At 41.9% G+C, this 24,974-nt stretch overlaps 1 protein-coding gene across 11 annotated transcripts in view; it reads right to left on the bottom strand.

Moving 5' to 3' along the window:
* LOC119655711 (Down syndrome cell adhesion molecule-like protein Dscam2) overlaps positions 1 to 24,974 on the bottom strand; it is a 411,078-nt gene that overhangs the window by 274,590 nt on the left and 111,514 nt on the right. For 8 of the 11 annotated variants that reach the window (XM_038061733.1, XM_038061734.1, XM_038061735.1 and 5 more), the window contains exon 3: positions 17,266 to 17,592. In XM_038061733.1, coding sequence (XP_037917661.1) covers positions 17,266 to 17,592 — 327 coding nt within the window. Of the gene's footprint in view, positions 1 to 8,592; positions 8,755 to 8,893; positions 9,056 to 17,265; positions 17,593 to 24,974 lie in introns of all 11 variants that reach the window. The other 3 variants (XM_038061742.1, XM_038061738.1, XM_038061737.1) reach the window with 2 other exon arrangements.

Consider the following 24,974-nt stretch of genomic DNA (forward strand, 5'->3'; position numbering starts at 1 on the left):
ACAAATAATAGAATGCCAGTCCGATAAAAGTACTTAGCTTTAATTTTGAGTGCAAGATTTAAATAAATTACCACAAAATACGGCTGTGTGTATAAGGTATAAAAATAGGATTGGGAGGGACAGGGATTTCCGAACCGAGCAAAATGTGTATATTCGAACCGTAATCGTCGGATGCCTTCAATTCAATTCCTTCTTCATCGATCCACGACTCAACTCGTACAAAATCAGCCACAAACGATGGAATTGAACATTTCAAAATTGCAGCATTTCCTTTTATGACGTATTCCATCAAAATATCAGCTCCGTAATATTGATTCACCACTAAATAGTTTGATAGGAGCAAATGAAAATAAGTTTCAGTGACAGAAAAAAAATTAAATATAGTAAAAGGATTTTGTGGGCAAGGACTGAGGACTAGTAGTACGTCGATAGTATACACAGCAGAAAGACGAACCAAAGTCATCAGATGGTAGAAACTCAGTCCCATCACTTCCAACCCAAGCTTCGACCTTCACAAAATCCGCTACAAAACTTGGAATATTGCACTTTAAAACGGCTGTGTTTCCTTTTATCACATACTCAGAAACCACCTCGGCTTCGTAGTATTGGTTTACAACTGGAACGATGTGATTTAGAATAGATCATCAATGCAAATTATAGAAAATATGAATAAAATTTAAAAAAAGAAACCTGAAATGGGAGGAATAGGAAAGGAAGCGGGGACGAACTACTACGAAATACCAAAAGATTCGGCACTCGAATCCTTACTGCTTTCACTTTGCGAATCGTTTATCGAACCATATAAATTTCCGGATTCATCTTGCCATGAAACCACCTGAACGAAATCAGCTACAAACGAGGGAATCGAGCATTTAAGGACCGCCGAATTTCCACGTATCACGTACTCGTTGTTGACCTCAGATTCGTAGAACTGTTGGACAACTGAGGCGAAGATATAAAATGTAAGGTGCTTAGGGTCAGTGAATTATGACAGCAATGATAATAAAAAATAATTCGTCACGCTTGAAGCATGGTAGTTAAATTCCCAAAAAAATTACTGGAGTAACAACCAACTACTTTCCGGCAGTGGCCAGTGACCATCAAGACTCCTACGTAATGTCGATCATTAGAGAAGTTACGAAATTCGGTTGGGCTACCTCAAAACTGAAAGGAAATAAATCAGACTGAAATGAGGCGCGGTAGATAATAAGGAATGGAGATGGTGGACAAGGTAACCTACCTTGTCCATCATTTTCATTCAACAAGAAGGAGAAGCAAACCAATAATAATAAATAATGAGCCCTGAGTTCAAAGTCTGCTACAGCAAGCCAGATCCAGACGGCGGAAGTCAACCTAGTTCCAACTAATTTGAAAATAATTGGCTGACGAAGCATGTGAGAAGGGAAACAATCAAACAAGTTCACGGTCAAGAAGTAAAAGTGCCTCAACGACAAACGATTTTCCAAGACTCCTGGGCTGACTCAGAAATCGCAATCACTCTCTGTACGAGCGAATATGAAGCAACACAAGAAATATCTAAAGCAACAAAAAACTATATACGAGGAACTCTCCACAGTTTTCACAATGTGCTGGTCATTTTGTTGCAAGCAAATGCTTTAATTATTTCCGGCTCCAGATTCTATGTTCTAGCGAGGAGTGAAGATAATAGAGCCCATGACTAAGTGGAAAGAACCTGCGAAACTATGTAATTCGTGGGTGGAGTGTAGATTGAATTACTTGAAGAGCTGCTGGGGGACAAATAGCAAAAGAGAGCACGCCTTCATATTATTAAAGAACAATTACACCGAAGCCCTGCATTGTTAAGATGTGACTTGTGAAATTTTAAGATCATCCGTCCCGGGAAAGAATTTTGTGCGGAAGAACGTATTGTCAGGAGCGCGAGAGAAACGAACCGTTGCTAATCGATTGTGGCTACTAATTTAAGTGTTAGAAAATTTACATAACGGAAAGATTGGTTATCTTTTTAATTAGAAAATAATTTTATGTTGAGATAAGATGTAAAATTTATTGTTGGTTAGGGAGGAGACTTTCTCAGAGCTCGGGAAATATCTTTGGGGGTATAAATAATACCTTTGGCATGATAGGAAATAAGGCAAAGAAAGTGTGATTATTGAGTTCGCTGCAGGAGTACGTTGTACAAGTTTGCTTGACTTAAAATCCCAAGTCTGTAAATCAATGAAAAATATACTGCTCAAAAACAAATCAACGAAACTCATGATACGGCCAAAATTTCCCTCAAGGACGAAATAGCCAGTACTATGAACAAGTCGGGAAACCGGAAGCTGGAACGTAGCACATAATATATGCATATATTATGTGAGAGTATCCACTTTCGATCGGTCTACGACAAGGGGATGCCCAATCATGCGCCCTCTTTAACCTGGTCCTCGAGAAAGTGATCCGTAATGCTGATGTAAATGCAACAGGTACGATCCTCTTTAAGTCCACCCAACTACTGGCCTATGCTGACGATATCGACATCATGGGAAGAACCACCCGAGACGTACAAACTGCCTTCATCCAGATCGAGCAGGCAGTGATCGCGCGAGATCTTGGGGTGCACATTAATGAAGGCACAACATCAAACCGCACTGGTCAAACAGGAAGAATAAGGATAGGATAATACAACTTTGAGACCGTTGACAATTTCTTCTATCTAGGGTCGAAAATCACAACCGATAACAGCTACGATGATGAAATCCGCGCATGGTTGTTGTCAGCCAACAGAGCCTATTTCAGCTTACAAAAACTGTTCCGCTCGAAACGTCTCACCATAGGGTCAAAGCTCTCACTGTACAAGACTATGATCTTGCCAGTCCTCATGTATTCCTCGGAAACTTGGGATCTTAGCAAGAAAAATTCCGAACTCTTGGCCGCGTTCGAGAGAAGAATCCTCCGAAGAATTTTTGGCCCCCTACATGAAGATGGACGATTCCGTAGCCTACACAATGACGAAATCTATGAGCGATACCATGACCGTCCGGTTGTGGATAAAATCTGGCTCAATAGGTTACGGTGGGCGGGTCACTTAATTCGTATGGATGAGGATGATCCCACCCGGAAAGTCTATAAGCCGAGGCAGACCCTGCCTAAGATTTAGCGATCGCGTAGGTTAGGACGCCAGACAGCTTTTAGGGATATCGAATTGGTGGACCTCGGCGCAAAACCGGGATGTCTGGAGTTCCTTATTAAGGCAGGCCTAGACCGGATACCGGTTGTTGCGCCATTGATGATGATGATTATCCACTTTCGAGTCATATTGACATTCATAATCTTGAATTTTCAAAGAAGCGACAACTTTGACCTATTATCACTTTGATAGTAGTAGTGCGATTTCCACTAAACTTTGTAGAATCGTTCTCTATGTTATAGCCTACATTACTGGAGGATAAAGTTAAAGAAGGTTTTGCAGCCAATTACTAAAAATTATAGTAATATACTAGTAACTTTATTTGAAAATATATCAGTATGGAGGATATTTCGGAGCCTAGGCAACATATAGAGGCAGCCTCTTGATTTTTTTTCAGATTTTTCTGTTTGGTGGTTTCTAAGAATGGGTCCGTTAAAAACATAATCACTTTCGACCCCCCGCACTTCGCACCTTTCCAACAAATGTCAAAAGTACTAACCGAGACGTTTCATTTGACACCCCACATGACTATATTTTACGAAAAAGAAATTTACTCCCCTTTTGCATGTATGGGGACTCCTTCTTAAGGTCGACGTAGAATGAAATATAACTCACTGTATGTGTGAGCGTTCACAGTTTCCACCTTTCCACCAGGTTTGGTATCAATCGAACAGACAGACAGACAGGATAACCGGGGTTTTCTTCCGGAGGTGGTAAATGTGTAGAATTTAGAAAGCCCTCACTGTAATGAAAAAATAAGATTTATTCAAATAAATCTCAATCTTTGCAAGATCGTTCAGGATTTACATGAGCAGACCACATTCGAATTTGAGATGGAAATCGCCAAGTGAACCGTATAGAAACCGTCACAGTGGCATATGGGTCACAGATTCGACTGGTGGAGCGCCGATATGGGCTTGCGGTCGACATGCCGTACAATGTATTATACTACCAGTCAGGCAGCCAGCGGGTTTGTGTGGGCGAAAATAAGTGGTGGATACGTATACAGCTGCTATGCCCCACCAAGTTTGACACTGTCTGAATTCGAGGAAATGCTTGATAATATTGTTCTCGAAGCAAGGGTACGAAGTCCAAAGGTGATTGCCGGTGATTTCAATGCTTGGGCCCTAGAGTGGGGTAGCAGAGAATAAAATACCGGGGGCGCAGTTTATGAAAAGCTTTTGCTCAGATGGACATAGTTTTGGGTAACGAAGGGACTGTAAGCATTTTTCAGAAAGGGGAGTCAGGTTCGGTTGTAGACCTGGCCTTTGTTAGCTCTACGCTGGTGCGTGTTATGTCCTGATGCGTCAGCGAAGGCGACAGCCACAGCGATCACCAGGCAATCTTCATTGAGACATGTGTCGAGCCGCAGAGAAAATACCCATCATGCCCGAAACCGAGAGAGATTTCAGGCTGGTCCGCAAAAGCTTTGGATGAACAAACCTTCATAGAGGTGTAGTTATATCAACCTGATAGAGCAGGCGCCTCTGCGGAAAGAGCCGTCCATGTGGCCCAATGCATCGCCAAAATATGTGATACATCCATGCCTAGGAAGTGCTCATTCCCCAGTAGTAGTAGGAATGGTGAACTGGCTAGCCTTCGATTAGCTTGCCACCGAGCAGAAGAGCGGCTCAGAGGTCGGTTGGTAAAGTCAATCAGGGGCAAAAAGAGTGCGCCTATAAAGCAGCCTGCAAAACCCTCAAGCTCGCCATCAAAGGAATCAAGAGGAAATGCTTTAAGGAGATCTGCTCAGAAGCGGATGTAAACCCCTGGGGCAGTGCTTATAGAATCATGATGGGACGGTTCAGGTTCAGGTTCTCCGCAGATCACGGATCCCACCCTCTTGCTGAAAAACATCCAGGGGTTATTCCCCACGCATGAGCAAGTCACCGACATTTTCCAACCACCTCTGAATGTGACGGCAATTCCGCGAATCAACAGAGGCAAGCTGCTTGAGATCTGCGGTAGAATAGGAGACAGTAAAGCGCCAGGCCCGGACTGAGGACCAAATAATCTATAGTAGATTACTCCCAGTTGTTGAGAGACAAGGCAGCTTTTCAGATCGGCAGTATGGGCTCCGTAACGCCAGATGAACCATTGATGCCATTAGATTGGTTACTGGCTTGGCCGAAAATGCAATTCACGGAAAGGGTAGTCAGCAAATACTGCACGTGAAAAATGCATTCAATTCGACCAATTGGAATCTAATACACAAACCCCTAGCGAAGGTTACTATTCCCGCCTAGATGACTGCTACCGTTGATATTTATTTCGTTGAAACGGGGCTATGGTAAGACACCGGTGACGGACCCCAGGAGTACGTTGTCTCCGCGGGTGTCCCGCAGAGCTCCGCATTAGGCCCATTACTGTGGAACGTCATGTGCAACGATGTACTTAATCTTCCCCTTCCGGGGCAAGCCAAGGTGGTGAATTACACTGATGACCTAGCGCTGGTTGTTGTCGCAAAGCATCTCGAAGATGCTGAGTTATTCTCAAACGAGACAATCAGTGCTGTTAAAAGTTGGCTAGAGAACTCTGATCGGACACTTCCGGAGGAAAAAACGGAAGCGGTCCTCATTATTAAACGCCGGAAGAGAAATTAAGCCTGTATTAGGATTGGAAATCATATCATCACTTTCAAGCCATCAGACCAAATACTTGGGGGTGGTGATAGACCTGGCAAGGATTATGCCAAACGTGGTTGCTTATAGCCAGAGTGGTAACCTCAATCATACTCTATGCGACCCCAGCTTGGAGAGAGGCGTTGCGGATATCAGTTAACGCTAACAAACTGAGCGCAGTTTACAGGAGGACAGCCCTGAGGGTATGTTCTGCCTTCCGGAATATATCAGATGATGCAGCATTCGTTACCTCGGGAATGATGCCGATTGAGATCTTGGCAGATGAGATGGCGAACATATAAAATACGAAGCCAATCTCCTATTGATCGCAGACGAAGAAAGCTGAGAGGGAGAGAGATCCATAAATAGATAGCAAGGGGAAAGAGTCTGTGGACTCACAGGTTCATTCCTGCCATCAAAGAGTGGTTGGAGAGACGAGACGATTAATTATAATCTCACCCAGTGTCTCTGCACAGGTTTAAATTGGAGACCTCACCCGATTGTCCAGATTGCGATGGAGTCCTAGAGGACCCTGAGCATGTATCATATTTCATATGGTAGTTCCGCGGGGCAGGGAAGGAGTCGGGGATGGTTTTAGCGGGTAAAAATCCCACACGCTGGTGTGTCCAGACCAGTGTTTTTTTTTAAGATTTCCACTTCCTAAGAAAAAAGACAGACAGACACACAGTAAACCGGTTCGAATAAGGTTTTGTTTTACTCAAAACCGAGACCACGGAGGAAGCCAAAATACCAACAGTTAGAATATAGTAACAGCTTTCTTTTCACAAAAGTGGCGGAATCCCCTATTGGACGGGGATAGTAGGTAACACGGTGAACCGGGAAGTGATGAGTTCAATATAATGGCTAATCGCGCTGAGGATGTGCAGCCCAAATAACACAGCATCGAATGAAGCTATTTTTGTCGGAGAACCACTAGAAGCTGTCCATGAAATAGCATCAATAGTGACCTAATTTAGAAACAAGCCGCGTGACTATCCCATGTACTGAGAGATGGGTCAATCAAAAACATGGATAAGTGAAATTCCTTATGGCACATGGTGATTATAGGAAGTGCTCACACCGTTTCGGTTATCTTGAATGCGCTGCAACAGTCAAGGGCCTGGAGTATGGTATGTTCCATTGTCCGAGATTCGTGCATGAAAGAAAGCCCCCTCAACGTAGCCATTGGAGTCCACAATTTCGTGAAGAAGATGATGAGGTCATTGAGTGAAGGTAATAATAGCCGTAATCCAAAAAAAAATCCAGGAACTGGAGAGAAACGAGATGGCGATGGGGGCTCGCTTTGAACGTTATTGTAGACCAAAGCCCTCTTCACGAGACAATACTTCACGGTAGTCCTTCGGGGTTGCGAGTGGGATTGGTTTTAGGTGGTATGAATCCTACATACCGTTTGATAACCTTATTGGTATTGGAAAGGTGTTGTCGCTTGCTACATAAGTTGTCCACAATCCAGCCATTGCCTATGCCGGTTATCGATACGATTTAAAAAAATGCCTCCTCTCTCTGGTCACTTGTAGTTAACACAATTTATTGATTTTGGCAAATAACTGCGGCATTCATTTTCTGAGTTTTTCTCATTTTCCTACTTCTAAGGGGCGAGAACATATGAAATATGCGAAAATATTCACGTCTAACTTTTTGTATTTTTCGTATCACATTCTACCTCGGCTTTTAATTCCGTATCTTCAACATTGGATGGCCAAATATCTACAGAACTCATTTTGGGAGTGAAACATTTTTTTCGTTGAATTTCCAATATGAACAGATAAAAGCATAATAATTGCAATTTTAGAAAGAAAGGAACCTTACTATGGCCTTTTGTAAGAGATTCATCCGAAAACTGACATTGCAGGCGTAAGAATCTGATGCGTTCAGGGCAACGTGAAAGTATGATGTTAAGATAATTTAATTGGTTGATCTAAATTTTTCAGATAATCTCTGCTCTTGAAGATCCCGCGATGTCACAACAGGATCGAAATGCGTACTTCGTATCGATGTGACATCTTTTGGCAGCTGGTACTCCCTCCTTTAAGAGGTTTTCTCTGGGGTATATAATCAAAAAATGCATTACTTAATGCACGACTGACGAAAGAAGAGACCTTGGTACATGCGTATTTGTCATCTTTAGGGATCTAAGGATGTCTATTCAAGACACAGAATGTGCAGTTTACTGGTTAAAAGGCCGCTTTCGATGATGACTGAGCCCATTGCCACGATGTTTCTATATGATAGTTTGGTTGTATTGAATGCCTTGCCTACGTAGGAGATATAAGGACGAATATGAAATCAGAATTTTGGCTGCTTGGGATGTTATAAGGTGGATTTTGCCGGTTTTACCATCGATCGGTCAAGCCTTGATTTAGTAACTTTAGCTTGTTCTATTTCGGCAATCCCTTGACAGTTAAGTGATTTTGAACGCATTCCTCTAAGGTATAATCTGTGGAAGTCGCTTTCTCTCCACTAAGCTTCTGAGATATGTATATTGCTTAGAAATTGAAGATTGAGAATCTGCCGTGGTATCCAAGAAAAACAATAAGCTTCTGCCTTCAGTTTTCAACCCAATGCGACTAAGGATCTTCCCTGGAGCACAATATAAATAAATCAAATAATATGTGTACCTAAACAGGAAACAAATTTGAACTTGCAGTCTTCAAAATAATCGCCACCTTTAAAGGTTATCAAAATTTTCAAACTAAGTGCATTTGGGAGCATACATAACAATGAAAGAATAGAATAAATGGGAATAATGAGAACCCCCCTCTTCACCTATAACTTATTCCGATTGTTTAAATTACAAACCATATTCTGTTCCAGCTATAAAGATCTCATCCTTGTCAGTATGCCAAGACACGACATGGACAAAATCAGCAACAAATGACGGGATTTCACATTTCAAAACCGCTGAATTACCACGAATCACGTACGCTTTGTTCACATCCGTGTCATAGAACTGTGCAACCACTAGAAAACAAAAAATCCAAGACAGTAATAAGCAAAAATTAAAATAGAAAACGATGAAAGGCGCAAGGATTCAGGAGCTCGGATAATTAGGGGCAACTTAAGTTCTAACACTTGAGTCAATAATACTCTGAAAACGGACCGTATTCACCGTCCGGGAAAAAACTCTCATCCTGGTCAGTATGCCAAGAAACCACTTGAACGAAATCGGCAACAAACGATGGGATCTCACATTTCAGGATTGCTGAGTTTCCACGAATTACGTAGGCCTTATGAAAATCCACATCATAGTACTGGGCGACAACTGCAACCAGCCGCAACGAGTTGAGAAAATATGATGGAAAAGAAAGAGGAAATTAACTATAAAAGCGAGAAAAACATAAAAATAATTTAAGAGGATATGCTGGAGGGTTGCATCCAAAGGAAACTTGTCGAGGGTCCTTAAGGAGAAAATAAGCAAATACACGCTTCTATAATATCATATCGATCCGCACAAACCATAGTCTTGGCCTGGAAAGTAGTTGTTATCGTCATCTGTGTGCCAGGATACCACCTCAACGAAATCTGCCACAAATGACGGAATCAGACACTTCATAACCGCTGAGTTGCCTCTAATTACATGTTCCTTGTTTACATCGGCCTCGTAGTATTGGGCCACAACTGGTTACCACATGAAGTTGCAGCGATGCGGGACACAACGGCGAAGAGGAAAAAAATATGTTTATGATACATACGTGAAGCAAGGGATGGAAATAGAAAATCAATAAAGTATATCGTGAACGTGAATGAAAATTGCTTTGCAGAAGGAGGGGTAGCTTGTGAAAGGGTTGATTGACTGGTATTGCAGCTTTAGGTCAAAGCAGACCAATCCATTGTTCTCTTAACACAAATCATTTAAAATATGAGTTCTAAAATCGGCATTTTATCATATTCAACAAAGACAAAGTAATTTCACACAGCAGCCTCCAATTACGTAGACAATGTTCATGCTAACCTTCACACATATTACGCACTAAAGTTAACTCCGAAATGTTAATGCTCTTTAACTTATTTGTTTAATGATTGAATTAGCACAATGATACGATCTCTGGCATGAATTTTCACCTAATTTACGATGACGCATTAATTACTTTAATGGTATGCTCTCCATAGTGGGTAAGGTAAGTAGACGAACTCCACCATTGCCGCGTCTGCGAAAAATCTTAGATATTTGAAAAGATTAGACCTGCCCCACGATTTTCCGTGAACTCATGCTTTGATTAATACCAGGCAAGTTATGATGAGGTTTCATTTTTGTTTTGGTATTAAAATAGTTTCCTTTATGTAGATTTTAATGATGCACATTTTAGTTAATTAATTAGAAGTACATGACTCGACAAAGCAAGTGTGTGCTTGGTTGAGAGAAGATTTTGATTCAAATGGAGTTAATGCAGTTTCTGACTCCAAAAGAAAAAAAGAAAGAAACAACCGGTGAGATTGCGATGTAACTATCGTTCGATAGTTGGATATCTTTATATTTATTGTTCAATTTGCCTGTGGAAGGAATGATATTGGTGCTAGGAAGTATTGACTAACTTACTAATGCATAGTGATTGACACTAACCCCTGCTGTTGTCTACAGGGTCTACCCTAAAAGTTCCCGGAATGATTTTTTTTGTAGTTCGCAACACTGGCTGGGAGGGGGGCTTCGCGCTAAAAAGTTGGCGATGGATCTAAGCTTCGAAATGAAAGCGGAGCATTGTGCAATCAAATTTTGTGTGAAACTGGGTAAAAATAAGTCAGAAATACCCTAGATACTTCTGAAAGCCTATGGTGACGGGGTGAAACTATATTTCCGGAAGGTCGGATCAACGAGGCCGACTCCACTATTATGTATGTCGTTTTGCTCGGCCCGTATTATAGTAGGAAAAAAAATCAAAAAGAAAAGAAACATTGTTCTTTAAATGCCGAATAAAAATATCTTATTACCCATGTACCGACATTTTGAGGACCGGTTCTCTTTTTCCTCAATGAATTTTAGTCGGAAGGTTAAATCAGACAACAGGTCCTCGAAATAGCGATAATAGGACAATCAAACATTTTCATTCGGCATTTAGAGAACAATTTAATCGCTTCCTTTGGTTTTTTTCTTTTTCCTACTAGATTCCTCGCTAGGCAGCATTTTTCCTTACCGTTACCGCTAACTTACATTCATCGTCGAACTAACCGTTCCGACTCTCTGCGACTGGAGCCAAATATGTTTTCGGCCGTATTAATGAAAACGCCCTTCAGGTGGTTGTGAAGATCATTTGTTGATACTTCATCTCCAGAACATCTGTTAGCTCCGACTATTGCGGCATCCATTTCCCCCCTATAGGTGTTACGGAAGGCTTTGTTGTGAATGGCTTCAGTATTCACTTTCACCTGATTGTCAGAGGGTATTGTGGGTGGTGTTAAAATTCGGCGGCGTAGTGTCTCTTTTCTAGCAAACCAATCCCTATCCAGTGCATCTCTTGCAACGCTGTTACACCATCAGCTCAAAAATCATAAGTCGCCAGGAGCCGATGGAATTACAGCCGAATTCGTTAAATTTGGAGACGACCAATTACACCAAAGGGTTCATCGTACCCTACATGAGGATGGACGATTCCGTAACCTACATAATGGCGAAATCTATGAGCGATACCATGAGCGCCTGGTTGTGGATAAAATCCGGTTCAATAGGTTGTGGTGGGCGGGTCACTTAATCCATATGGATGAGGATGATCCAGCCCAGAAAGTCTATAAGGACAATATCTATGGTAGAAAAAGAAGACGAGGAAGACCCTGCCTGAGATGGAGCGATCGGATAGATCAAGACGCCGTTGCGCCGTTGATGATACCAGCGTGTTAAGAATGTAGCCAATTTGCAGGTTAGAGGAGCGCAGAACCTGTAGCCAGTTCCAGGCTTTCTGATATAATGACAATAAGAGTGTGCGACGCTTTCAGGACAACCTGAGGCCAAGGAACATGTGCAAAGGCAGGAATGGAATGGCTCCCATGAGCCTTCTGGTAAGTAAGGTGCATTGTCTGCACGAGAGAAGAGAATGAATCTGCTTGAATAGAATACAGAATGCCGAAGAGGAACAAGACATTCGTCACTGAAAAGTGGCAAAATGGCTCGGAACTTGTTTAGATTGCGATATACGAATAAAAAACTAAAATACTTCAGTACAACTGGGTCCTGCACACGGACATAGCTTTCTGGCTAGAAGATAAAGATGCTTTCTATGCGCAACAACACTCACGTTAGGGAGTCCTGGCAGCACTTTTTCGAACATATGATGTGGAGATATGATTTCGGAGACATTTACATCAACCAACCATGCCGACGTCCAATCAAATCAATAACAGGGCTGGTAGTTCATTTAGGAGTTGCCTTTGCCTATTCCCAGCAATTGGGATCATCATTTAATGATTACTTCAGTTGCTTATTACTAAGCATCTGTTCGTAAGTAAAAAATCTTTAACCGCTTTAACCGTTCAATACGACCTACTCTGAGGAGCCGGCTATTATTCAGCAATTACCGACTTTTCTTACTGTGAACACGACATCTTGAATCAGAAATAGGGCGCCACTGGGAAACCGTCAAAAATGCTTTTTCGTCTTGCGCTAATGAGTGAAGTAGAAATTAATTGAGATCCAGATCAAGTCTATACCGCGAAAAATGGCGCAACTAATCAAGACAAACCGACCTCCTTTCTGAACGAGCAAAGATTGAAGAAGAAAAAGAACAAGGAAAGCAGAAATTGCTGTAACTAGGGGTAATTTACGCATATTTTATCGTATCGCAATAGTTTGCACGTGGCAAATCTTTTTGTGGTCCGGCTTCTTATTCAGGCGACTAAAAGGGATAGAAACTTCTGGGCTACCAAACTGCAAATTTCACGAATTGACTGCTACCAAAAAGTCCACAATGACTCGGCTAGGGTATGATCCGACGCTGCAACGCACATCTCTCAACAGCGGTATTGAAAGTCTCCAGAATGCTGCTCTACGGGAAGTGCCAGAGTTGAAGAGCTGCAGCCACTTGCTACCTTCTTCATTGAAATTCTGCTTGGCAAAAAGGAAATTAGAATATATTTATTTGCTCGGATACGATGTCACACCCGCTGAAATTCCTCCTCTTCTGAATGAAGTGGCTAATCACCATAACATGCGGATACGGACCCTTTCCCCAAACGATGCATTCAAAAGGAGTAATGCAGCTGGGCTTGACAAATTTGCTACTTAAACTCGTACGGAAATCCTAGGAACTCAGAAAATTCCCAGAAAGCGGAAAAGGGGGATGATGGTTAAGATTCAAAGGAAGAGCTCCCTTTTTGAGTGGAACAATTGTAGGGATATCTGCGTGCTCTCTACCGCTGCAAAGATGATAGCTACAATAATTCGAAAGTGCAGAACACCTCGAAAGCTTAATTGGTAGAGAGCACTCTGGTTTCGGCTCCGAATTACCCTGTATTGCACGGAGTTTAGATCCTCGTTTCACTCCCTCCCCCCGCCCCGTTCATCAATTTTGAGAAAGTTTTAACAGCGTGAACTCAGAGTGCATCTGTCATCCTCTATTCGGGAGGGGCTGCACGTGCTACATCGAGGAAGAATCTCTCTTTGAGGTACTATTACTCAAAAATTCCAAGTCTTCTCTAACACTTTTCTGCGGTGTACCATCGGGGTAGGTTGACTTGATACTATTTCGAAACAAGACATATTCGGCGCAAAGACCAGTTACTCGTGCGCATGATTAGAAGAAAAGTGCGGGTGTTTCAGAAAGCCCTGGAAAGAGTTGAAACACATTTCAATCACCACCTCGCATGGCGCTACAGACCAAATGCCCGTATATGGATGTACAACAGGGTAGAAGAATAGTGTGGACAGTAAAATCTCCTGGTAAATCCAAGTTTGCAGCATATAGCCTTTAGTTGGAAGTCGAAACCACGATAGTTTGGAAGCGTTGGGATTATTGGGTTGGTAGCTATCTCAGGAATCACATACTGTGGTATTCAAATTGATCTAAGATAGGAGTTGGAGCTTTTGTTAGGTCACGTGGAGAGAACATGAGTCACGATGTGTCACAATCCTTAGGTTGACATATTATCGCCTCTTGCAGAAACATATATTGTAGACCTTCGTGACAGAGAGAATCCGCGGAGGAAGTATTAAAAGCTATCCCATCATCCCAAAGATCTAAACTAGTAATGGAAAACCAGCAATACTTAAAAGGTCTGGTAGCCGAAAACACAATAACATTAAAATTGCGGGCACAAAGCTGTTGATTGATTTGCAAGAAAAGGATCCCGATCATTTGTGGAACCGAAGCCTACACTAGAAATTAGTAAAGCCACAGTTGTGAAAACCATGCGAGACTCGAAACTCAAATAATTACCTCTCCTAGCCTAGCGATGGAATACACCCTGTAATCTAATCTTGCAAACTTATGTAATCTAATCTTGCAAAGAACACCGTTATCCATCTATTTATCCATAAGTCCAGGAACGTGCAAACATTTAACGCCTAAAGTTAACGTAGTATACAATCGAGGCATTGTCGCAGAATAATGGGATGTTTCCAATTTCAAAAATTACTCTGGAAGACACATGTCGGAAACACTTGTCGGAAAGCCACGAGGGCTCTGATGACTTGCAGATCCATAGCAGGAAAAAAATGGGGTTGCAGCCCGAAGATACTACTTTGGATATATACTGCAATAGTAAGGCCAATGATTACCTATGGAGCGGTAATCTGGGCAGAAAGAACCCAACTCAGCACACAAGCCAGGGAATTACATAAGCTCCAAAGGCTGGCTTGCGTGTGTATCAGTGGGGCAATGAGGACATGCCCAATGGCGCCCCTGGAGGTCCTTCAGGGATTAACCCCTCTCCATCTGCACATACAGATGCAGGCAAGGAGATCAATATTCAGGATGGCCGGTAGTATGAGTGAGGCGGGGAGCTGCCTAAATCGGAGGAAGATTGATATTCTTTCTTGGCGGTATCCCGAATTACTGATACCGAGGAATAATATGACAACGAGGTTTCACTTCGATAAGAAGTTTGAAACACGTTGGAGTAACAAGGCAAACTGGGAGATCGTGGCTGCGACATACGGCTTAAACCAGCAACTGATTACTTGGTAAGGAAAATGTACCTTGAGCCAATGGGCAGGTACACTAGCATATTCCAGGCGATACGCCATAGACAAATGCGCCGCCTTTAATCTGCAAAGGAAATACAGGGGGCAGAACATAGCTATTCTCACCGATAGCCAAGCAGCGATCAAGGCACTTAGGTCCAACCAGGTGAACTCTAAACTGGTATGGGAATGCCTTGAGAGACTGAATACACTCGGCTCGTCCAACAAGGTCTAGATACTTTGGGTACCAGGCCATGCTGGGTTGGAAGGCAACGAGGCAGCAGACGAACTAGCCAAGAAGGGAGCAGGGACGCCTTTACACGGGCCAGAACCCTTCTGTGGAATCGGAAACGGTTTCATGGCTATGAATCTAAGAAATGAAGAGAAACGGTTGAGGGGACTATATTGGACGGGCCTACCAGGGATGGAGCAGTCCAGGATGTTTATTGGGGGATACGAACCAATACAAAGGATTGCTTAAACCTCACCAAAAAGAACCTCCGAATCATAGTGGGAATTCTCACTGGTCATTGTCGGCTGAACTATCACCTAGGGAAGCTAGGGATATCTACACTGCCTGCAGGTTTTGTGAGGAGGAGGACGAAACCTCTATATACGTCGTGGGAGAGTGTCCGGCACTTGCGCAAAGTAGGTTGAGACATCTGGGAGAACACTTAATACCAGATGCAAAGCTGAAACATCTGGAAGTAGGGAACATACTAAAGTTCTTAACGGTTATAGGCCTGCTTGAGATACTACGATCAATAGGTACACTATAACCAGTAGAAGGGGCACAATAGTTCTTCTAGGACGCGGTTCGACTTTCCCTTAACAGAATAATAATAATTCCACTTTCGCGGACTATAAATCCAAAAATAGCGACTGGGGGTGAAGAGCATGGTTCTCTACACACTGGCTTTATTACAAGGGTTCCCCGTGATGTATGCATACCATCTAGCTAGTGCAAAGCTAGATTTGCGAATGTTTCCATCATGTGATAGTGAATCGTACGCAGTCCACTACCAAGTCACTATTTTTTGTAGAAAATCCAAAGCTGCGATCCTAAGCACTCCGTATGCGACCAACATGCCCTTATATGACGTTTTTCTAGTCCTGGGACTGAAAAAAGCATAAAAAGGCAGCGTTTTGCTAACACTGGTGATATAAAAGCAGAGTCACTGAAGGTGCATTAGCTTTCTGCGATAATACTGATAAATGACCTGCAGATATACTCTAAAGTTTGGAAGAAGCGCGGAGACCGTATGTATCTAAATAAGGTGCACTATCTCGGAAGGGATAAAATTGATATTATTTTAGTTTTTCTTTTCAAGTCTCACATATAATAATTCTGGGAAGTAATTTAAAATGTTCGTTAAAATTTGAATACAGAACACATTTCTAATGCTTACTTTTTTCATCTGAAAAAAAAAAGATTCACTGAAGATATGAAACTAAAACTTAGAATCAATCATTAAAAACCATTTTCGGGACGCCCTATGCACATATGCAAACTGCCTAAAATATATATATATAATAGAATGCTATTCAAAAACCAACATGTCTGGTACTTCTTAGAATGGAACCCTCGTTAATAATTGATACCCTATATGTTCACATGTTCGTGGTTTAATATTTTATTACCAAAACTTGGTTCATATTAATTTGTAACTTGATAACCCACAGCCAATAAACCACACAGAAAACACAAGCAATTTACCCTGAGGACAATTTTCATTCACGTTCATGAACTAACAACAAATAAAGAGAGAAGAAGCATTAGAAATCCGACCAACCAAAGGGAAGCAACGACGAAAGACCATAATAAAGTAAGTGGGGACACGTTTCCATGGACAAGAAATCATGGACACTCCTAAGTAAGGAATCACTACATTCCATCTTAGTCCAACAAACTTTAGACCGAAATCCTTAGACTGAAAACTAAGTGGAAAAGACAAAAACGGTCTCCTCAAAATTCGATCGAAGAGGAAAGTCTGAGAAGAATCCAGACGTGACATCTTGGAAATCCTCAGTGATTTCTCCTGTACCCTGAAAATTTCTACTTGAATAAACTTTGCTGCTTTGTGGAAATGGAAAATTGATTTTTCTGATATTTGAAATGTTATTAAATAGGATTAGATACGATGATAACGGCACGAACTGATATTGTTTCTCACTGCACTCTTAAATCTTAAATTTCAGTTGATTTTAAAATCAATATTACTATGAACTTCATTTAGCAGCATGAAATAGATTTATTCCGCATTATGAGAACCTACAACCGTGAATTTTCCATTTCCACGCGTTAGCATTTCTCAAGTTCTCACTTTCACTTTCTCGTCCCTCTCTCTAGAACATTTCCGACTCACCTGCTCGTACGTTAACATCCCGGGAGATAATGGTGCCAAATTGATTTCTTGCCAGGCATGCATACACTTGCGCGTGAACCTCTTGACGATAATCCTCAGCACGGAAGGGTGGGAAAACCAAATTTCCATTCGATGAAACTTGTCTGAGTCCGGGAACATCACCCACCGCTGTTCCGTCGCTTCGAATCCAAATGATTTCAGGCGGGGGATTTCCACTGGCGCGACATTCAACTTCAGCCCCGGTCGAGTTGGAGAAATCAATTCTGTTTGTTGGTTCCTTGAGGAAAATCGGTCCTTTTTGATCGGCATCCGGATTAGCGGCGCTCGCTGAAATGATAAGAGGAAAAGTGATTTGGTTAGTTGTTGGCATTAATGGAAGAACCCTTAAATGGGGTTTGTTTGATGTGGGATGGATGTTGGTTTCGATTGATGTAAACATGACGTTCTTATCGTCGTAAAACATATTTGTTGTTTAAATATGGATAGAACTGGTCAAATCTCCTTCGAGTGTGCATTTTCTGCTCATTTACGGCATACTAATGTATTTTTTGATAAATATTTAAAATAAGAAACGAAACCCTTAAATTATGTTTTAATGTTGCTTACAAAAAGAAAGGTCATCAAGTGGTTGTCGTGTTCTGATAATCCAACACCTAATTAAAATTAATCTTACTCGATCTCATTCTATTCAATCGAATAATCAAGATACTCCATTTTGACCCTTTCACTTCATGGAAAACTCAATACTGGACTCGACTATGGCGGACACCAGTCGAACCTTCAATTATTGCCTCTCATTTCACCTAAGGTTTTACCTGCCCGACTTATTAGAATTCAAGCAGCATCGCCTAAGCCAAGCAATCGAAAATCCTCGATGCACTCGCCTCTTTTAAGTTATTACCCAAACGAAAGGAATTTTAAAATTCAATCTATTTTCATGGGAAATTCATATCGACGATAGATATGGATCTTGGTGACAACATCTATCCTAGAAGTCCGGGGAAACAATTTGAAAAATATACACCCATTTTTTCCAGTTTATATTTGGCTTTACATCATAATCGTTGGCTCTATTCCAGTTCGTTATCTGTTGATAGATTGGGTTGGCATGAAAATAATTTCCCAATTTGAATGTGCAATGAAGTTCAAATAGGAACACAAAAAATGAACTTTCCTCAACTTTTTGTACCAATGCGTCAAGATCTCTTATAATTTAAACATTTTTTTACATTAATTTCCCACCGAATTAATTTCGGAGAACAATCCTAAGGCTTGTTTTGCGAAACTCTTTTTCTCGTCTAGGTTAAAATGTCTCGATGAGAACACTGGTCGCATTGAAGGATACGAAAGGCAATACCTTTGATCAGTGATAACCTCGTAAGCTGGGAGCTTTGGACTTGTAAATGCTCTGGAAAGAGTCAGTGGAAATGAGGAGTGAAAGTGGAAGTCTGGAGTCACTGGAAGATGAACATCCAATGAAATCTAATTTAGGAAATAGTTGAATTGAAATAAAGATTTACAATAACTACATTGGGGATCCCCCGTGATACTGAGGCTTGCGGACACGTTTTATCTTTCCTTTGTCCGGAGATTTGTTCGATGCTCCGGAAACGTATGACTGCCTCTGTCTAGAAGGAAAACCCCTGGATTTAGAAGAATCGAAAGCGAAAGTGACGAGTATGCGAGTGACTGACTATGTGCGGCTTCCAAAAAAGTTTTCCGGAGCGCATTAAGGCTTCCATGCCGCCAGACACAATTGGGTGGAAGTGAAATGCAACCATCGATGATAAAGGGCTCCTCAAACGTGCAAAGTGCCGAAGGAAAAGTCTTTAATGTTATAATAGTTGAGATGTCCTTCGTGTGTCGGTTGTCCTTGCGGGTTGCTTCACTTTGCCTTAGGTTGTCCACGGACAGAATAACTATCATGGCAGAACGGGCACCCGTAATTCGGCATGGTAACCTGACAGGATGGGTCGCCAGCTCGAGGCGCAATTTGCTTTAGCTGGCATCATAATGAACCCTACATGATTTAATTTTTATTTGTCGGGCTAGATGAGGAGACAATTGAGCTTGTTTCCGACATACCGGAGGCTGAAGGAGCATTCGTTAAGCGACTGCCAGTATATGAGACGGCCAAACTAAATCATTGACCGAGCTAACGCTTGGTGACTGTTCGTTAGCCAAGCCAGCTTCTTCACGCAATCAAACACTTGGGTGGCACAAGTCCAGCGCTCCAGTCTTTGTGGCTCCAGAGACTTCCGGAGAACAAACAGGTCCACGCACGACTCGTAGCTGGCGAGGTTTCTCGTAACACGTCCAACCAGGTGGTTCAACTCTAGCTGGCAGTGGCATTGTTAAAAGTTACTGCAGTAAATTCCTCGTTCCTCCGCAGGTATGGCTACAGGCAGGTAGATATAAGTCTAGGTCGTCGACGGACGTTTCCTTAACGCTTTCTTATCGCGGATATCAGTACTTCCATTTTGAAGGCAGACTTCCTATGCCACTACGTTGCTAGTTGAAAAAATATCACCTTGCACCCCCAACAACCTTTCTTCTTTCGAAGAGTTCGCAGTTCTTCCAAAATACCGTAACATCACTACTGAGCATAGTCTCTCTGAACCAATTTAGGATGGTACTCCCCCTATCTTTTCTAAGGTTATGCGGAAAAAGTTCCAAGAACTTCTTAAGCAGGTATTTGCAGATCTTCAGGCAGCTGTTGGTCTTCGCCAGTTCGTATGGTCCCTACACCCAATGGTAAATGGAGACTCTGTGGCGATTACAGACAACCCAGACGATTCCAGACTAATACTCAATTTCACTAATCCACGCTTTGGCGCCCGTTGTCAAAAACTGCCACATTTTCTCCACCTTGGACTTAGTCAAGACATATCCCCAAATTTCTGTAGTTCCCGAACGCATTCCAAAAAAGGCAGTATGTACGCTTTTCGGATTTTTCGAGTTAACTGGGATGACTTTTAGACTGTGCAATGCGATGCATACCTTTCAGAGATTCATTGGCTCTGTGCGGCGAAACCTCCAATTTAGCTTCGTCTATTTGGAGAATGTTCTAACCCCGAGCATTACGGTTATCTCGAGTACATTTTTCAACGTTTCTTTGAGGCCAGTCTAGCACTCAACGTTGAGAAAGGCAAATTCTGGCAATCGCAGGTGAAGTTTCTTGACCAACTGATTACCTCTCAAGCTATCCAAACAGATCTTATCAAAGTACAAGCGAATTTGAGCTTCCCGCTTCCGAAAACAGTTAAGAATCTGAAAAGGTTCTTGGGGATGTTAAACTTTAACCGTGGGTTCTTGCCCAAGGTCATCCATCAGCAATCGATCCTTAACGTTTACTTGTCTGGACCGAAGAAATTGATTATGTGGTTCGCAGAGGCGGTCCAGGCGTTTGAGAGCGCCAATCAGGAGCTGGTGAAACCTACACTTCAGCAAGATCCAACCCTAGCCGTATTCGTCAGTTACTCAACCATCGCCGTGCTCTTCGCCAAAAAGTAAAATCAATCCAGTAGCCGTTGCGCAACTGAATTCCGGTCAACGGACTACAGCACTTACGAACGTGAGTCACATGCAGGCTTTCCCTTGAAGCCACGTCGGTTACAGTGTTCATGGACCATAAGCCATTCACCTTTGCCTTGAAACAGAAGCCCGACAAAGCGTTCTCTCGCTAACTTCAACACCTGAATTTTATTTATATTTTTATTTATTTATTTCCATGTTGAATATATCTGAAAAAGATTACGCAGTGGCGGACGCTTTTTCCGGCAACACTTCTGCACAATCTTGTACTGAGGACCCGGTCGAGAGTTGCTGGCAGTTATAATCACCGACCATGGAATGCAATTCGAGTTGCTCCATTTCTCGGAGTAACGCAAACCGCGTATCACCTGCAGCCCAATGGGACGCCGAAAGCCACTATATTGGCCTAAGACGACACTCTTTGGTCACAGGTTCCACCACTTGCTCTACTTGGCCTCCGAATAGCAAGAAAACAAAACTCACCAGCGACCCTGTACGCGACATAAGGTTAGCCTTAACACAACTGAATTAGAATATGTGCTCCACACAGAAAAAGTGGGCGATGTGCCTAGGGATTCGACTCCGGCACGCATGTACGAGAGTCCCTTAGAAGTCCACAAACAAGACTCACACAATTTTAGCCCTGACATCGGAGGCACGATCAAGAGGGTCTCCCTTCGAAGAAATGCAACCAGAAAAAAAGCGCGCCACGCGTCCATCTTGACTTGCTATTAAAAAATTGTTTTCAATGGTTAAATTGAAATAAAGATTTACAATATCTACAGTTAATAGAAAACATAGGTAAAAGAAGTGTTTTAATGAAACATATTTAACACCATCCTCAGTAACAGTAAATTTGGGGCAGTGATGAAGAATGTATAAGGGGAAGCTCGGTATAACTATGATTACTTCACGTAGTATGATTTCGCCTTTTCATTAAAGAGCTTGAACATAATATTGATTTGATCGCCTAAGGTGAGAATTTGCCGATGGGCCAGTAACTCGGCACCATGAAAAACTAATTGCGGAGGGACCTGATGCAATACTCAAGATTGGGTTGACCCAACGACAATGAACTTAATAACAGAACTCGGATTATTGTACTGGAACCTAGAACGTACGACCGCTCCACAGACCAGCGTGAAAAGAATGAAGAGAGGAAAGAATGTACAACGAAAAGTCCTCATGAAAAGAACAAAGACAGAACAGACACAACCTCGTTGATTTCTTTCAGCAGAAATATGGTTGCTGATTGGGTAACATTTACAAAAAGGCTCGATGGGCTACTATCATTGTTGATGTCCACAGGCGCTATCTTTGATTCGGATCATTACTCAATGAAAATTACCAAACGATGTTGCATGTCTACATCTCATGAAACAAGCCAGCTCTCTCAAAATTAAACCCCGATAGACTTCAGAATAAACCAATAACGCAGACTCATATATTATCTCTGGAAAGGGAAGTACATGATATTTAAGCTGAATGCATTAACGACAATTGGCGAAAAATCAAAGACATAATTAAGAACATGGCTGAACACAAACTATGCCTGACCACAACTAGCAGAGACTTTATACAAAGGAAAGGATTGGCTTTATGCTGGCCTGACGAAGCAATAAACTCAGACCCTGGGCTGAAAATGTGATTGACGAATATCAGGTGGTTTTAAAGCTAGGCTATCTCCAACAGGGCAAACATTTACTGTCCTGTCGGTGATGCACCAAAGCCGGTAGAATAATATTTGAGTCTACCAAAGATTTCCAGACTTCAAATAGGCTTACGTCAGTATTGCCCTTTCAGCGCTGTATTAAATAATGCTGCAATTCTTCATACCGGCAAAATTAGTTCAGACTATGTTGACTGACCGACTTATCATTGGAACCGGGTTAAAAAGACGACAGCATGATGACAACAGTCCATGTAGACTGAAATTCGAACGCAGGTCAACGAGGCTGAGAGACGACGCTCAAGAAACTCATCAATTACCAGTTTGAAAGATGTTGGCTTAAGTAATTGCAGATAAAACGAAGGTTATAATGCAAACAAAGCAAGAATCCACCTGGCAATTAAAGTATTCCAGTCGAATCTCCACATTGTGGAGTCCAAATACATGTTAAAGAAGGTAAACTTGCACTTTTACTAAATGATCAACAGTCCTGTTATGTAATACTATGGGAGTGAAAGTTCGACCATAACTAAACAGTAAAAGAATGCAAGGAAGATGCCAACACGAACAAAAAACAGTCAAAAGTTGAAACACTAGCCCACTAGGCCAGAAAAATGAGAGAGGGCGGAAAAAATTCCCGCAGGTTAATAACAATTGTTTTCCAAAAAAATTAGTATGTCCTATCCACACATTCTTTGTCAAATGTGGATTGATTCCAAAACTAGCTGATTTAATAGTTTAAACCGTATAATGCGAACTTATAGAGGAGGCTTGATGCTGCTATATTTGTCGGCGTTCCTTAACATACACTTGACAATGCTAGCTAATCCTATTCCACATTATATGAGACGAGGCCGAGCAAGCCTTTTGCTCGACGCCGTCCGCCGACTCATCGCATAACGCGTCTGGATAACTTGTTTTACTGATTTTGTCCAGGTGTCGAAACAGGTAATCAATCTCACCATATCGGTATATGCAAACTTAAATAAAAGCACAAGCGAATAAAGAAACCGTCGTATTTTTCCAGTCCAATGCAGCCATGAAGCTAAATATTTGATGAATGGCATAATCCATCCGGCTCTCGATTCATTTTCCCAAAAGAGGAACCACTCATTCTGAGTATGTCATTGTTCCTCACCATGGCCCCCTCTTTTGAGTTGTTCTTCCTCTTGTGCTTATAGATGGTCTTGTGTTTTTTAGTAATTACGACGATGGAGGCACCCCATGATCACCATAATAGCCTTTGATGTAGTACAGTAACTGGAAGCTGGATTTGCTCAAAGAAGTTCATATTTCAATTGAGTATTAATCCAAGGTACTTAACCATTGGTTTTGACTCTACGATCGTCCCCCCGGTCGCCACGGGACCGAAGTTTGGGATTCTCTTGTAAGGAAGGATGACTACCTCGATGTTTTCCAACGCAAGGCTAGAACCCTACAATAGACCCATGCGATACCCCTGATGTGATCTCCTTAAACCGCATCAAAGAGCAAGATGTAATTTCTCAAAACATCATCACCAATTCACGACAACCGTCATCCGGTTTAGCCCTATCTTAGTAAGGAACTCCAGACATCCCGGCTTCGTGTCGAGTCAGAAGTCGTAGTACATATTGAAACGTTGGGTTGAGTATATTGATGAACGCCAACTGAAGACGAGGGCGAATGCTGCCATTACCAACCATAAAAGAAAGAGTTCGTGCAATCCATCTGCTTAAAAATCATAAATCGTCAGGAACTGAACTGGTTAAATATGGAAACGATCAACTACATTAAGTAGTTCATCAGCTGATGCTCACGATTTGGGATAGGAATCAATACCTAACGATTCGCAACCAGGCGTTTTGTGTTCCGTACATAAAAAGGGGGATATCATGCAGCAATTACAGGGATATCATCTTGTTGGGGAGCATCTATAAGATATTCCCCGCTATCCTGCCAAGCTGGATAGTTGAATACACCCAGAGCATCATAAGTCCATACTGAAGAGGCTTAACTCCGGGGAAATTAGCAACAGATCAGACGAAATTGATGACTAGGCTGACCCTGACCAATGTGCGACACCAGATGAAAGCAAGGGGATGTCCTCTTATGCATCTTTTTCAACCTGGCCGTAGAAAAGGTGATCTGCGATGCCCGCACTTGGCACAATCCTTTCAAAGGCCACCCAACTACTGGTCTATACTGACGACATTGACATATTAAAAGGACTACCCGAGATGTACTACCTTTATCCAAATCCAGCAAGCGGTATATAGTGGCGACGTCGGCACTAAAAAACTAAAAAAACTTAAGCTCTAATAATGCCAAAATTCGTTTGAAACTCGTAAAACTATGTATCTGTTCTGAAAAACCGTGAATACTTCTTAGCCAACCCAATATTTGGACTTTCTTTAGCTAGATTTTAGATAACGACAAGCTGGTTTTATTTGTTTTTCATTTTTTTCTTAAGATTCTTATCACAACCAAATATTTAATACTTTGTGATATGCATAATTATGGACTA

This window comes from Hermetia illucens, chromosome 4, assembly GCF_905115235.1.
Source record: "Hermetia illucens chromosome 4, iHerIll2.2.curated.20191125, whole genome shotgun sequence".
Lineage (NCBI taxonomy): Eukaryota > Metazoa > Arthropoda > Insecta > Diptera > Stratiomyidae > Hermetia > Hermetia illucens.